This window comes from Petromyzon marinus, chromosome 46, assembly GCF_048934315.1.
Source record: "Petromyzon marinus isolate PM22_M1 ecotype Great Lakes invasive population chromosome 46, UKy_Petmar_22M1.pri1.0, whole genome shotgun sequence".
Lineage (NCBI taxonomy): Eukaryota > Metazoa > Chordata > Hyperoartia > Petromyzontiformes > Petromyzontidae > Petromyzon > Petromyzon marinus.
The window spans coordinates 13,883,757-13,897,483 of NC_133712.1; the positions used below are offsets into that span (position 1 = coordinate 13,883,757).

The 13,727-nt window shown below is 56.9% G+C and overlaps 1 protein-coding gene across 2 annotated transcripts; it reads left to right on the forward strand.

Annotated features, from left to right (window-relative positions):
- Positions 1-2,139: 2,139 nt before the first annotated feature.
- On the forward strand, positions 2,140-12,221 carry LOC116952330 (solute carrier family 41 member 1-like). 2 transcript variants are annotated; one of them, XM_032971577.2, is made up of 10 exons: positions 2,140-2,604; positions 3,801-3,908; positions 4,521-4,589; positions 4,862-5,030; positions 5,550-5,693; positions 6,234-6,378; positions 6,539-6,618; positions 6,892-7,014; positions 7,717-7,862; positions 8,246-12,221. In XM_032971577.2, exons 1-10 carry the CDS (start codon positions 2,353-2,355, stop codon positions 8,423-8,425), a joined length of 1,416 nt encoding a protein of 471 aa, XP_032827468.1. In that variant the 5' UTR covers positions 2,140-2,352; the 3' UTR covers positions 8,426-12,221. The 2 variants fall into 2 exon arrangements, with proteins under 2 accessions (XP_032827468.1, XP_032827469.1); XM_032971578.2 differs by having other exon boundaries at positions 2,496-2,614.
- Positions 12,222-13,727: the final 1,506 nt, after the last annotated feature.

Here is a 13,727-nt window from a genome sequence, read left to right on the forward strand (position 1 = left end):
CAGTCGCTTTCCAACAGCGGAGGAACGGCGCTCACAACAACGAGCGGTAGCGCCGGACGGATAAAACGCAGCAAATTGGCACAGTTGGTACATCTGCCAGTGATCCCAACTCATGGCATCCGAGTTGTCACGTGATCTGCCAGCGGCAAGCCTTTCACACTTTATGTGGCCTGTAGGTGCACCTTGCCTGGCACACGTGTCGTGGAGACGTCACCATCACTTATTGGCGAACGGCGGTTGTTGTTGGTACGGTACATGTCTGTGTATATACATGACATACAGCTGCTGAGCACGGACCCAAAAGTGCAAAACCTCAAGCGGACAGCAACAAACAGCACTATCAAAGTGCTGTCGTGATAGGCAAGCGTGTTATTGTTGATAAGAGGCTGGTGGGGGGGGGGAGAGAATTCTAGAGTGCACTCGCTGAGTGGGTGGTTGGATGAGTGGGTGAGTGAGTTGTTGTGACCTGCAGTGTGGTGAGTGGGTGGTCAAATGAGTGGGTAGGTGAGTGAGTTGGTGTGACCTGCAGTGTGGTGAGTGGGTGGTTAGATGAGTGGGTAGGTGAGTGAGTTGTTGTGACCTGCAGTGTGGTAAGTGGGTGGTTAGATGAGTGGGTAGGTGAGTGAGTTGTTGTGACCTGCAGTGTGGTGAGTGGGTGGTTAGATGAGTGGGTAGGTGAGTGAGTTGTCGTGAACTGCAGTGTGGTGAGTGGGTGGTTAGATGAGTGGGTAAGTGAGTGAGTTGTTGTGACATGCAGTGTGGTGAGTGAGTGGCTAGATGAGTGAGTGGGTAGGTCAGTGAGTTGTTGTGACATGCAGTGTGGTGAGTGGGTGGCTAGATGAGTGGGTAGGTGAGTGAGTTGTTGTGACCTGCAGTGTGGTGAGTGGGTGGTTAGATGAGTGAGTGGGTAGGTGAGTGAGTTGTTGTGACCTGCAGTGTGGTGAGTGGGTGGTAAGATGAGTGGTAAGGTGAGTTAGTGAGTTGTTGTGAACTGCAGTGTGGTGAGTGGGTGGTTAGATGAGTGGGTAGGTGAATGTGTTGTTGTGACATGCAGTGTGGTGAGTGGGTGGTTAGATGAGTGGGTAGGTGTGTTAGTGAGTTGTTGTGAACTGCAGTGTGGTGAGTGGGTGGTAAGATGAGTGGTAAGGTGAGTTAGTGAGTTGTTGTGAACTGCAGTGTGGTGAGTGGGTGGTTAGATGAGTGGGTAGGTGAATGTGTTGTTGTGACATGCAGTGTGGTGAGTGGGTGGTTAGATGAGTGGGTAGGTGAGTGAGTTGTTGTGACCTGCAGTGTGGTAAGTGGGTGGTTAGATGAGTGGGTAGGTGAGTGAGTTGTTGTGAACTGCAGTGTGGTGAGTGGGTGGTTGGATGAGTGGGTAGGTGAGTGAGTTGTTGTGAACTGCAGTGTGGTAAGTGGGTGGTTAGATGAGTGGGTAGGTGAGTGAGTTGTTGTGAACTGCAGTGTGGTGAGTGGGTGGTTGGATGAGTGGGTAGGTGAGTGAGTTGTTGTGAACTGCAGTGTGATCAGTGGGTGGTTAGATGAGTGGGTAGGTGAGTGAGTTGTTGTGACCTGCAGTGTGGTGAGTGGGTGGGTGGTCAGCATCACACCGGACCGCCTTTGTCTCTCCAGTGTCGATGCGTTACACACCGCACCAGGTACTCATTTAAGGCCGAGTCTACCTAGGGGAAATCCCGAGACGGGATCAGACAATCGCCTCTGGGTGTTGGTGGCCGCGAGCGGGAATCGAGCCCCGGGTGGCCGGGTTCGTAGCGCTAACCGCTCCGCCACCGCTCCCCCTCACACCCCGGCGGTCCCCTCCAACGGTGAGGCCGTAATCGGAGAGGGGGCCCTTCGGAGGAGAAACCCGAGACACGGGGGGGGGGGGGGGGTGGTGGTGCTGGTTGTGGTTGGGGTGCTGCTGGTGGTGATGGCTGTGGCTATTTAGGGGACCCGTTACTCGGTCGAGATCCCAAACCGGCCCCGGCTCTTCTGGAGAGGGCCACCTGGGAAAGGAACCTGTCGGGGTCCACAAAAGGGAGAGGGGGGGGGGAGGCCTGCGAGGGTTTCCAGGATTTGGAAGCGGTAGGGGTCGCTAAGGGGGCCCTGACAGGAGTAAGGGGGTTTAAAAGGACTTGGGGAAGGGGATAATTTAAGGGGACTGGTATAAGTGGTAACCCCTACTGCGTGAGAGGGCCCAGCAGAGGGCGTGAGAGATCCCCTCTCAGCGCCAGAGCCACTCCGCCTCCAGGGGCTTTGGCCACGGCGTGGCCACCCCCCGAGGAAGAGTTTAAACCCCTCGATCCGGCCGGAGAAAAAAAAGGGGGACCCGACCCCGCGAAGACCCCCGGTGCCATGGACCCCCTCAGCCGGGTGAGGTCGCTCCTCGCCGGAGAAGCCGCGCAGGCGAGACCGAGGCTCGAGGCCCGCAGACGCCGGGGTGAGACAGAGACCCCGGTGGGGAGAGGGGCTCGGGCAGACGAGGGGACCCCCGTGAACAAGGGGGTAGAGGAGGGAGCCGCCTCCATCGCCCTGCAAGTCGTGGTTCCCTTTCTCCTCGCCGGGCTTGGCACGGCCGGAGCCGGCACCGTGTTGGACAACGTGCAGGTGCGGGGAGGTATGGCTGCTGATGATGATGATGCTGCTGATGATGATGATAATGTTGCTGAAGGTGATGGTTATGTGGGAGTAAGGGTGAGCTTACGGGTGATGGTGAGGTACGGTTGAGGTGTTGATGCTGGCGACGATGTTGCCGCTGCTGTTGGCGATGAAAATGAGGGTGAGTGTACAGGTGAGGGTACAGGTGAGGGTGAGTGTACAGGTGAGTGAAGGTACAAGTGAGTGTACAGGTGAGTGTGAGGGTACAGGTGAGGGTACAGGTGAGGGTACAGGTGAGGGTGAGTGTACAGGTGAGGGTGAGTGTACAGGTGAGTGTACAGGTGAGGGTGAGGGTACAGGTGAGGGTACAGGCGAGTGTACAGGTGAGTGTACAGGTGAGTGTGAGGGTACAGGTGAGTGTACAGGTGAGGGTGAGTGTACAGGTGAGGGTACAGGTGAGGGTGAGGGTACAGGTGAGTGTACAGGTGAGGGTGAGTGTACAGGTGAGGGTACAGGCGAGTGTACAGGTGAGGGTACAGGTGAGGGTACAGGTGAGGGTACAGGTGAGGGTGAGTGTACAGGTGAGGGTGAGTGTACAGGTGAGGGTGAGTTGAGTGCGTGGTGCAGGTGAGGTGTGGTGAGGGGGGTTGAGTGCCGGTGAGGGTGATACAGGTGAGTGAGGCTGCTTGTGTGTGTGTGGTACAGATGCGGTGACGGGTGTATGGTGCAGTTAAGGATTGTGAGTGAGCGTGTAGGTGAGGGTGAGTGTTGATGCTGATGCATTAAATGGTGCTGATGATGTGGATGAGGGTGGATTGCAATGGTGAGCGGTGGTGTGGCGGTCAGCGCGCTGCGCTACGAACCTGGCGACCCGGGTTCGATGCCCGCTCACGGCCAACACCCAGTGACGATGATCTGAACCGGTCATGGGCCTTCCCTAGGTCGACTCAGCCTCAAATGAGTACCTGTTGCGATGTGTAAACAACGCCACTGGGGAGACAAAAGGCGGCCGGGCGTGGTGCTGGCCACCCACCCCCTCGTGTGCCGTGCCGGCCTTCATAGGTTGCTCGCTAACAGCACTTGCCCCTACAGTCTGCTACAGGCTACACGGGAGATCTTTGTTGCAATGGTGAGGGTACTACTACTATACATGCATTAGATGTGTGGGTAAAATTGCGTGGATCCCCGCGTGTTGTAATTCGCAGCACTGGGCCGTGTTCCGCGAGCGCTCAGAGTTGTTCATCCTCGTCCCCGCTCTGCTCGGACTCAAGGGGAACCTGGAGATGACGCTTGCGTCACGACTCTCAACGGCCGTGAGTCTCCCTCCGCGTGTGTGTACACACACGCAGGCACGTGTGTGTACACACACAGGCACGTATACACACACACAGACACGTGTACACACACACGCAGACACGTGTACACACACAGATTCGTGCACGCACACACGTGTACACACATATATGTAAATTTATTTTACACCGTCGTGTACACGCACGCACGTGTACACGCACGCACGTGTACACGCACGCACGTGTACACGCACGCACGTGTACACGCACGCACGTGTACACGCACGCACGTGTACACGCACGCACGTGTACACGCACGCACGTGTACACGCACGCACGTGTACAACAACAACCACCGTCGTTGACCACTAGGTGGCGGCGACGTCACCACGGCGCTTGTGCCACGCCACAAAAACAAAGCGCACGTGCGCACGCACGCACGGTCAACATCAGTTACTTGCGCCTGGTGCGGCATGTGTAAACATCAGCACTGGGGAGACAAAGGCGGCCCGGCGTGGTCCTGCTGGCCACACCCGCCGCCGGTACATCACCGGTGCTCGCTAACTGCACTTGCCACAAAAGTCTGCGTGCGGAACCCCTGGGATCTTCGTCTCTGTCTTTGTCATTGTCCAGGCGAACAAGGGGGAGATGGATGGATCTGGGCAGCGCCTTCTCATCACCTCCAACATCGCTCTCATCCAGGTGTCGCACGCGTCATGTTTCACGTCACGCCAAAGTGATTTCCTGCTCAAATGAGCATTGGAGTCATCTCTCCGTTTACAGCCCTGACCCAGTGGTGGAATTTCCACGTTCCTATGGACTTCCCTACAAAGTGGTGCTGATTGTATCGACCACAGAGGGTTGGTGCTTGAGCCCGAGTCAACCCACAACCCAGATTGTCACACGTGATTGTATGTGTCTCGGAGTTTCCGCCCGCGTGTCATGTGCAATGTCGTGTGTGCTGGGGCCGTCAGCTGCAGGCCACGGTGGTCGGCCTCCTGGCCGCACTCTCCGCGGTGCTGCTGGGCTGGATGGGGGGCGCGGGGGGAGCGGGGGGCTGGGGCCCCTGGCCCGACCCCGCCCGTGTCGCTCACCTCTGCGCCAGCAGCATGTGCACGGCCTTCACAGCGGCGCTCGCACTCGGTACGAGCGAGGTGGTGGTGGTGGAGGTGGTGGAGCGGTAGTGTAGCGGTTTGCACACTGCGCTATGAACCTGGCTTACCGGGTTCGATTCCCGCTCATGGCCAACACCAGTGAGAATGATCTGAACCAGTCCTGGGCCTCCCCTAGGTCGACTCAGCCGCAAATAAGTACCCGGTGCAGTGTGTAAACATCACCACTTGGGAGACAAAGGCGGCCGGGCGTGGTGCTGGTCACCCACTCCCTCGTGTCCCGTGCCGGCCTTCATACGTGTTACTCACTAACAGCACTTGCTCCTACAGTCTGCTAAGGCTATACGGAGTCTTTAGAGCTGGTGGAGGGGGTGGTGTTGGAGCTGGTGTAGGTGGAGGTGGTGGAAATGTTAATGGTAGTGATTATAGCAGCGGTGACGATTATGGTAATGATTGTAGTGATGGGGATGGTAGTGATGGTTGTGATGATGGTGGTGGTGGTGATCATAGTGATGCTGACAAGACTAATTGTGATGATGGTGGTACCCAGGCCTGCTCACTGTGGCGGTGATCGTGAGTTCGCGCCGCGCCGGCATCAACCCGGACAACGTGGCGACCCCTGTGGCGGCCAGCCTCGGTGACCTGGTCACCCTGACCCTCCTCGCGCACACCGCCACCTTTCTACAGCACCATGGTACTGGGTCACACGGCTCATGTCGGGTCACGCAGGGTCACCCTGACCCTTCTCGCATGTCATAATCGGAGGAGGCCGGGTGGCAGAAAACCTGGGTTCCAATCTGGGTTGCAACCGTCGCCTGGGATTGAAGTGGAATCTCAGCCGAGTCACCAGGGACTCACCTCGAGACCCGCAGACTTGCATAGAGACCCATACACTCACACACGGACCAACAGACTCAGATAGAGACTCATAAACTCACATAGGCCTAAAAACACACCGAGTGTGCAGCTTATATGGAAAGGACCGCAATGCATTTCTTCAAGAACTATTGAAGGTTGTTGCATAATCCACAGGGCCGAGTGCGCTCTATATGTGTGCGTGTGTCGTGTGCAACTGGAGTTGTTTGAGCTCTGTGCCGAACCCCGAGAGCCTTCTCACCGTTTACAGCTCCGATTTCCGGAGAACGCTGACACTGGCCTCCTCCTGCTCCCTGCCCTTCCCCCGCCCTCTTCTGCGTGTCTCTCCGGCTGTCCCCGTGGTGGTGGTGGTGGTTAGACGCTGGGCTGCTGCCGGGCGCGGTGTGCCTGGCCGTGGTCCTGCTGGCGCCGCTGTGGGTGGCCCTAGCCTCGCGCTGTCCCACGACCCACGACGTCCTCTACCACGGCTGGACCCCCGTCGTGGCCGCAGTGGCCATTAGTAGGTACGGGGGGTGGGGGGGAAGGGGCAGCCGGGCGTGGTGATGGCCACTCGCCGCTTCGTGTGCCGTGCCGGCCTTCATTGGTGCTGCTCACTAAAAGTTCTCGCCCCAACAGTCTGTTAAGCCTATAGGGGGTTGGTGGCTCTTTGTCTTTGTGCTGCAGTGTGGGAGGACTGATTTTAGACAAAACGGTGACGAACCCGGGATACTCGGGGATGGCCGTCTTCACTCCCATCATCAACGGTGAGGACCCTCGCTCCTCACCCCCTACCCTTTCCATAGTGCGCTCACCCCAAGCACACCTCTACCACATGGCAATCACCTCCTGGGGGCTACATGGCACTCGCTACAAGCTCACCCACAATTCTCTCCACCACTGAACACTCACCCCAACCACCCCTGTTCACCCACCCAACACTCACCCACCCAGGATCTTGATATGACACTCACCACAACATCACCCTGCACATCTCCCCTTGTAGCACTCACCTTCCCCACCTACCCCCCCCCCCCCAGGTGTGGGAGGGAACCTGGTAGCCGTGCAGGCGAGTCGCATCTCAACTCACCTGCACCTGGGGCACTCACCTGGGCTCCCCACGGGGACCTGGCCCAGCCTCCGAGCCACCTTCTGCGGCCCAGGTGGGACTCGCCTGCTCGCTGCATTCTCATCTGTACGCAGGCGAGGCTCACCTGTTCTCCAGTTTCACATCACCTGTGTGCAAGTGTAGCCCTGTTGATGGTATCTTAGGCACAGAAAATGCATGTGCCAAGTCCAGGTGTGTGTATATAGGTGTGCGAGTGATAAAGTGTGTGTGCACGCGTGTGTGTGCGTCCTGGGCCTCCCCTAAGTCGACTCAGCCTGAAATGAGTACCTGGTGCGGTGTGTAAACATCACCACTTGAGAGATAAAGGCAGTTGGGCATGGTGTCACCCACCTCCTCGTGTGCCATGATGGCCTTCATAAGTGCTTACTAACAGCACTTGCCCCGACAGTCTGTTAAGGCTATACAGGGGGTCTTTGTCTTGTGTAGGAGTGTGTGTAAGGAGCGGTGGCGTGGTGGTTAATTCAATTCCTGGACACAGCCAGTATCGGTGACGATTATCTGAACAGGTCCTGGGCATCCCCAAGGTCGACTCGGTGTTAAACGAGTGCTCAACCCTGGTGTGATGTGTAAACATATCACCACCGGAGAGACAAAGGTGGCTGGGCATGGAATCGGCCACACCCCACCCCCTTGTGTACCGCGCCGACCTTCATAGATGGTGCTCGCTAACGGCACTTGCCCCAGCAGCCCGTGTGGGCTACACGGGGGATATTAGTGTTTTGTCTTTGTATTACAGGCGTGAGCTCTTGCTCGGCCCGCGTGCTGCTCTCCCTCGTAGTCCCGGGTCATGTGACCGTCATGGCCACCGTGCGGTTCCTGCAGGGGCCCAGCCCCACCCCCCTGGCCTTCATCCCCCTCTACCTGGGGGCAGCGTTGCTGCAGGTGAGATGCATACAGACAACGGTGCCCCCCGTGTAGCTTTTAACAGACTGTCGGGGCAAGTGCTTTGAGCGAGGACCTCTGAAAGCATCACCAAAGCTCTTGTGCCAGGCTAGGTGCACTTTGAGGTCACGTGAAGTAAGTGTCGAAGGCTCGCCAACAGGAGGTCACGGGAGAGACCCAGGTGTCACAGGTTGGCTGATTGAGATGACCGGCAGATGCACCACCTGTGAGGGTCCTTTATTGTTGTGAGCAACGGGTCAAGGGACTCCGAAAGCATGAAGAATAACCCAGAGACCTGGCAGAGATGTAAAGTTCTCTTGATATTCTCTACACCTCTGCCATAGCACCTGTACCCACTCGCGTGTGTGTGTGCACGTGCGCAGGTGTGTGTGCTGCTGTGCGTGGCCGCGTGGCTTGTACCTTGGCTCTGGGCCCGTGGCTCGGACCCCGACAGCAGCTCCATCCCATACTTGACCGCCCTGGGCGACCTCCTGGGCACGGCGCTTCTCGCCGCCACCTTCCACGCGCTCCATAACCTCGGCTGGGGGGCCCCCACGCTCTAACAGGGCCCCCCCACCCCAGCCTGGACCCCTTGCTGACCCCTGTGTGACCCCCTCCCCACCCCCCGGGGTTCCGCTCCACGCCCGCGATGTTGGTATCAACCGGGGGAGCGTGTCCCGACCGCCGGTCTGCGTGACCACGCGACCAATCCAAAGCTGTCTCCACGGTGCGTGCGGCAAGCCCACCAATCATCCAGCGCTTGCGGCATGATCTGCATCTGATGGATGTGACACGTGTGTTAGGCTTTCGCGATTGATATTATAATTAATAATCTATTTTTGGGTCAGGGAGAGTGGTACAACGGTACGTTGCACTCCCAAACACATCGCTGTGTTGCACTCCAACACACCGGTGTGCTGCTGAAGCAGTAGCCAATCGGCCACGCTTAGCCGTTTCGGGTGGAGTAGGGTTTTGCGACACACATTTTATCTACGCGATCCGACCCCAAAAAACCCCAGGCTGTGCGAATGGAGCGAGGTTATTAATTTTGAAAGCTTGGGTGGAAAATAGACGATGACGATGATTGATCGGAGAGGGAATTTTACAGTCGAGCAAAGCGAGGGGAAAAAGCGGAGGGAAGGGAGGTGACCTGCAGTGGCACACCGGTGTGTCGGAGAGCGGCACACCAGTGTATCGCGCTCTCAACAGAGAGAAGCAGAGGGAAAAAGCAGAGAGAGAGAGAGAGAAGGGAGCTGACCTGCAGCGTGGTGAGTGGGTGGATGGGTGAGTGCATTGTTGTGACCCACAGTGTGGTGAGTGGGTGGATGGGTGAGTGCGTTGTTGTGACCCACAGTGTGGTGAGTGGGTGGATGGGCGAGTGCGTTGTTGTGACCCACAGTGTGGTGAGTGGGTGGATGGGTGAGTGCGTTGTTGTGACCCGCGGTGTGGTGGTTGAATGCTGGATGAGACGAAACAATATTTTTAATCCTTAGAGACATAATTTTTGGCCCAAATCAAGTGAAAAATGCATTTTACTTGCTAGGTTTTTTTGGTGCAGCCATTGGCGACTGGGCTGTGACCACCAACTCGCTACTACACTTGAGAACCCAGTTTAGTCACATAGAAGTGTATTTTAGTTTCTGGGTCTCTGTGTAAGTCTCTGGGTCGCGATGGTATTCGCTGCTGACTGGGCTTAGGCCATCAATTCGTTGCTACACTTGAGACCCTGGTTTATCCACAGGCAGTGGCTGGAACCTTGATTCGAACCTGGATCTCAGCTGTACTGGCTCTGCGACTCTGGCCTCAGAGCCATTGGTGCTATTCTCCTGTTTACAGCCGTGGGGCAGTGGTGGAAATTCCACATTACTTTGGCGGGGGATGAACGAGTTTATCTTTCAACTGTTGACTGGTACTCATTGTACAAAGTGGTACTAATTTTATCGACCCCAGACGGAGGGATGATGGACCGAGTCAAGCCCTCCCAATCAGGATTGATGTGGAAGAGGTGCAAAGTTCCAAAGACAAAGGCAACCCCGTATAGGCTTAACGGACTTTTCGGGCAAGTGCCGTGAGAGAGGCTGGCACAGCACACGAGGGGTGGCGATGTTTACACTCTGCACCAGGTACTCATTTGGGGCTGAGTCGACCTAGGGGAGGCCCAGTTCAGATAATCGTCACTGGTGTTGGGCGTGAGCGGGAATCGAACTCGGGTCGACGGGTTCCCACAGTAATGTTACACACATCTGGTCACACAAAGACAAACCAGATGCCACCTACGACAGTGTTAACAGGCTGTTGGGGCAAGTGCTATAAGCGCATCCAATCGCCGCCGTTCGCCACTTAGTGATGGTGACGTCACCATGGTGCTGATGCCATGCGAGGTGCACGTTGATCACGCACACAGCTACCGGATTATAAGACGCGCCTCCAAAATGTTACTTTTAGATGTTTTTAAAGATAATAGTACACGTGGTCAATCCCAAGAGATGGATCGCGTCTCGTGTGCAGGGATCCAGTGACACCGCTAACACAATGGCACGTGTACACATACGCATAGCAAACTATAACACGTGTGCACAGACACACACTGACACGTGTACACAACAACAACAACCGCCATTCGCCACTAAGTGGCGGTGACGTCACCACCACGCTTGTGCCAGGCCATGTGCATCTTGAGGCCACGTGAAGTGTCGAATGCCCGCTGGCAGGAGGTCACGGGGCAGACCCAGGTGCCACGGGTAGACTGACTGAGATGACCGAGATGACTGGCTGATGCACCACCTGCCAATTTGCTGTGCTTTAGCCACCCGGCGCTCCGCTCGTTGTTGTGAGCATCGCTCCTCCGCCCTCTGTTGTTGTTGGAGGGCGACTGCCTCCAACTGCCCAGTAGCGTTCTTCACGAGCCTCCTCCACAAAGGTCGATCTTGACACCGCTGGTATCAGTCATCGGCAAGTCCACTCAGCTCCACGTCCTCCTGTACCACATCACTCCATCTCTTCTCTAGCCCGTGCCGCGCCCGCCTAGCCCCCTCGATCCGGCCGAACAAAAGCTGTTTGGGCATGCGGTGGCTGGGCATGCGGGCTACATGACCCAGCCAACGCAGCCTTGCCTGCCGGAGGTGCTCATCGATGGGACTTTGGCCAGATCTTTTGAGGATTTGTGAGCTCACACAATCCAGCCTGGTTAAACCCAGGATTTATCGTAGGCAGGCCAGACCAGGTAGCTTCCACACAGCGTTACGCAGCCGATGAAAAGATAATGCTGCTCGACTGATTCGGAGTAATAACTCTGCTGTTAAACCGGAGCCGGTCATGAGCACACTGCCCAGGTATGGGAAATTCTGCACTCTTTCCACAACTGCCCCATCACCGATTGGGAGTTGTGGGGGTGGAGTGCCCGATGGTACAAAATACCCAGGCAGGTGCTTCGTTTTGGTGGGGCTGATGGTAAGGCCCCACCTCTTAGTGGCACACTCCAGTTTCGGCAGCAGCGCCTCCAACTCCTCTGAGTGAGCTGCAATTACCAGGTCGTCGGCATACATAACGTGGTTGACCAATAGGGAGCCATCCCTTGACCGCACCCGGGCATCGATCAGCCTCCCATTGTATCTGTACCAGATGGAAATTCCTCCGGTACAGCTACTGAAGGCTTCATGAACTACGTGGTCGAAATAGATGTTAAATAATGTTGGAGCCAGAGGACATCTCTGTAGCACACCAAGGTGTACAGGGAATGGCTCTGACTCCCGGCCACGTAGTTTTACCCGGGCCTGCTCACCATCATGAAGGTCCTTAATGAGCGTGAGCAGAGGGTCAGGGACTCCGAAAGCACGAAGAACAACCCAGAGCCCAAGCCTACTTATGGTATCATAGGCCTTGACCAGGTCAATGAAGCAGAGATGTAGGTCTTGTTGGAATTCCCTACACCTCTGCTGTAGCAGACGGACAGAAAATATGACATCTGTGCAGGACCGCCCTTTCCTGAAACCGCATTGAGGCTCCGCAAGCCTCTCCACAGCGTGCCTAGCAAGGGGATGTTGAATAATCCTTGCCAGGACCTTTCGTGTATACACACGCACTGACACGTGTACACACAGACACTGACACGTGTACACGCGCGCGTCACGCCCACATCAGAGTGCGATTCGTGGTGGTGACGCGGAGGAGCTCTTTGTGACGCGTGTTTGGGCCGCCACGTGCTGTGGGGGTTGGGCGGCCGCGGAGCTCGCAATCGGCCCGGTGACCGAGCCCGTTGTGCTGCCGCGTGATTTGAATCCCCCGGGGTGTTTGAAATGGGGACTTTGTTCCGCAATACAAGCGACAAAAAATAAACCCAAGCACGACAACGGCCGACGATCACCGCCTCCTGCTCGCGTCTCTGCCCACGCAAATGCGTCACCACGTATTCTTTACACATCCCATCAGCCACACACCCGCACTTTCTTGGGAGGGCGTAACTTCGGCGGCATCGATTGGTTCAACGCGAGCATAATCCTGGACCGGTTTTGACATTCAGCGTCTCATCATCGGCAACAGGGTCGAGCTCGCTTGAACCAATGCTGGCGAGCTGCCAGATGTTAGACGTGGGTCCCTGGTTCAAGGCAACACTCTGCCATCACACAACGCAGAGCAATCCCTGGCGACGCTGTGGACAGGGCCACACCGCTGTATAGGGGACTAGATCTCTCGCACGTGAATGCCGGCGTCACTAATTTCAAGACCGCGTTTGTCTTTTACGGCAGGGGGACCCTATCTTAGTGGGTTGGGGGGGGGGGCGCCTTGAGGGTGGGAGCCTCGCGTCCCCTGCCTTCCTGTAGAGGTCGCCCTGGGGGAGAGGAGGGAAGGGGGGCACAGGTCACGTGGCCCGTTAACGGGGGGGGGGGGGGGTTTGAGAGATCGCGCTACTTTAGCCAATTACGTGACCACCCCGTTAGCACCCACAGTGAGGGTTGGGGGAGGGGGCAAAATAAGCCGTGGAGAGATGTGTGACCCCGTGACCTCACCTATTCCCCTGCCTTGGGGGGGGGGGGTGGCCCGGTGGCTCTTCGCCTGGGGGGGGGGGGCAGTGGGGGGCTCCTCGTAGAGCTCCCGGAGCCGGGCTGCGAATGCTGCGCGCAGGGCACTCCACACCTCGAGGGCCCCCACCCTGCCGGAGCCTGCGGAATTTGGGGAGGGGTGGGGGGCAAAGCAACGCACCCCTCCCCCCCGTCACTCGCGTGGTGTCGCTGTCGGTCTAACGCAGGGCTCGGAAACCTGGGGCTCTGGTGCCGCGTGCGGCTCTTTAAGGACTGCTTCGTGACGTTTAAAAAAAAATAAGGACTACGGTTCAATCTTGATTTGAAGCTTTCGTGACTGCAGGAATCCGTACTCTTGGGTTCTTTCGGTAAAGTCACGTAGGTAGAAATAAAACAAAATAAATCACGACGTTTCGGACGCAACACAAACGCCCGTCTTCAGGTGAAAATCGTGGCCCGCTTGTGTTGTGTCCGAAACGTCGTGATTTATTTTATTTCTACCTCCGTGACTTTACCGAACGAACCAAAGAGTAAGGACTACGGTCTCGTATTTACCACGCAGTGCATTGTGGCGCTTGAAATATTGAGGGCCATCTTTTTTAACCGAATTTGAAAAAAATGCCTATTGTTATTTTGGTTAACGACCCCTAGTCTAATGAGCTGGGTGCTCCACCCCCCCCCTGCCCTCCCCCCCCCAGTCGTGTGGTAACCCCTCCGCTCACTCACGTGACGATGCCCGCGCCTCCTCCATCACTCGCGCCAGGGCGGCCCCCCTCCCAGCCCCCCACTCCTCCTCTTCCAACGGGTTCAGGAACCTCCGCGCGGCAGCCGCCCCCAGTAACCTTTG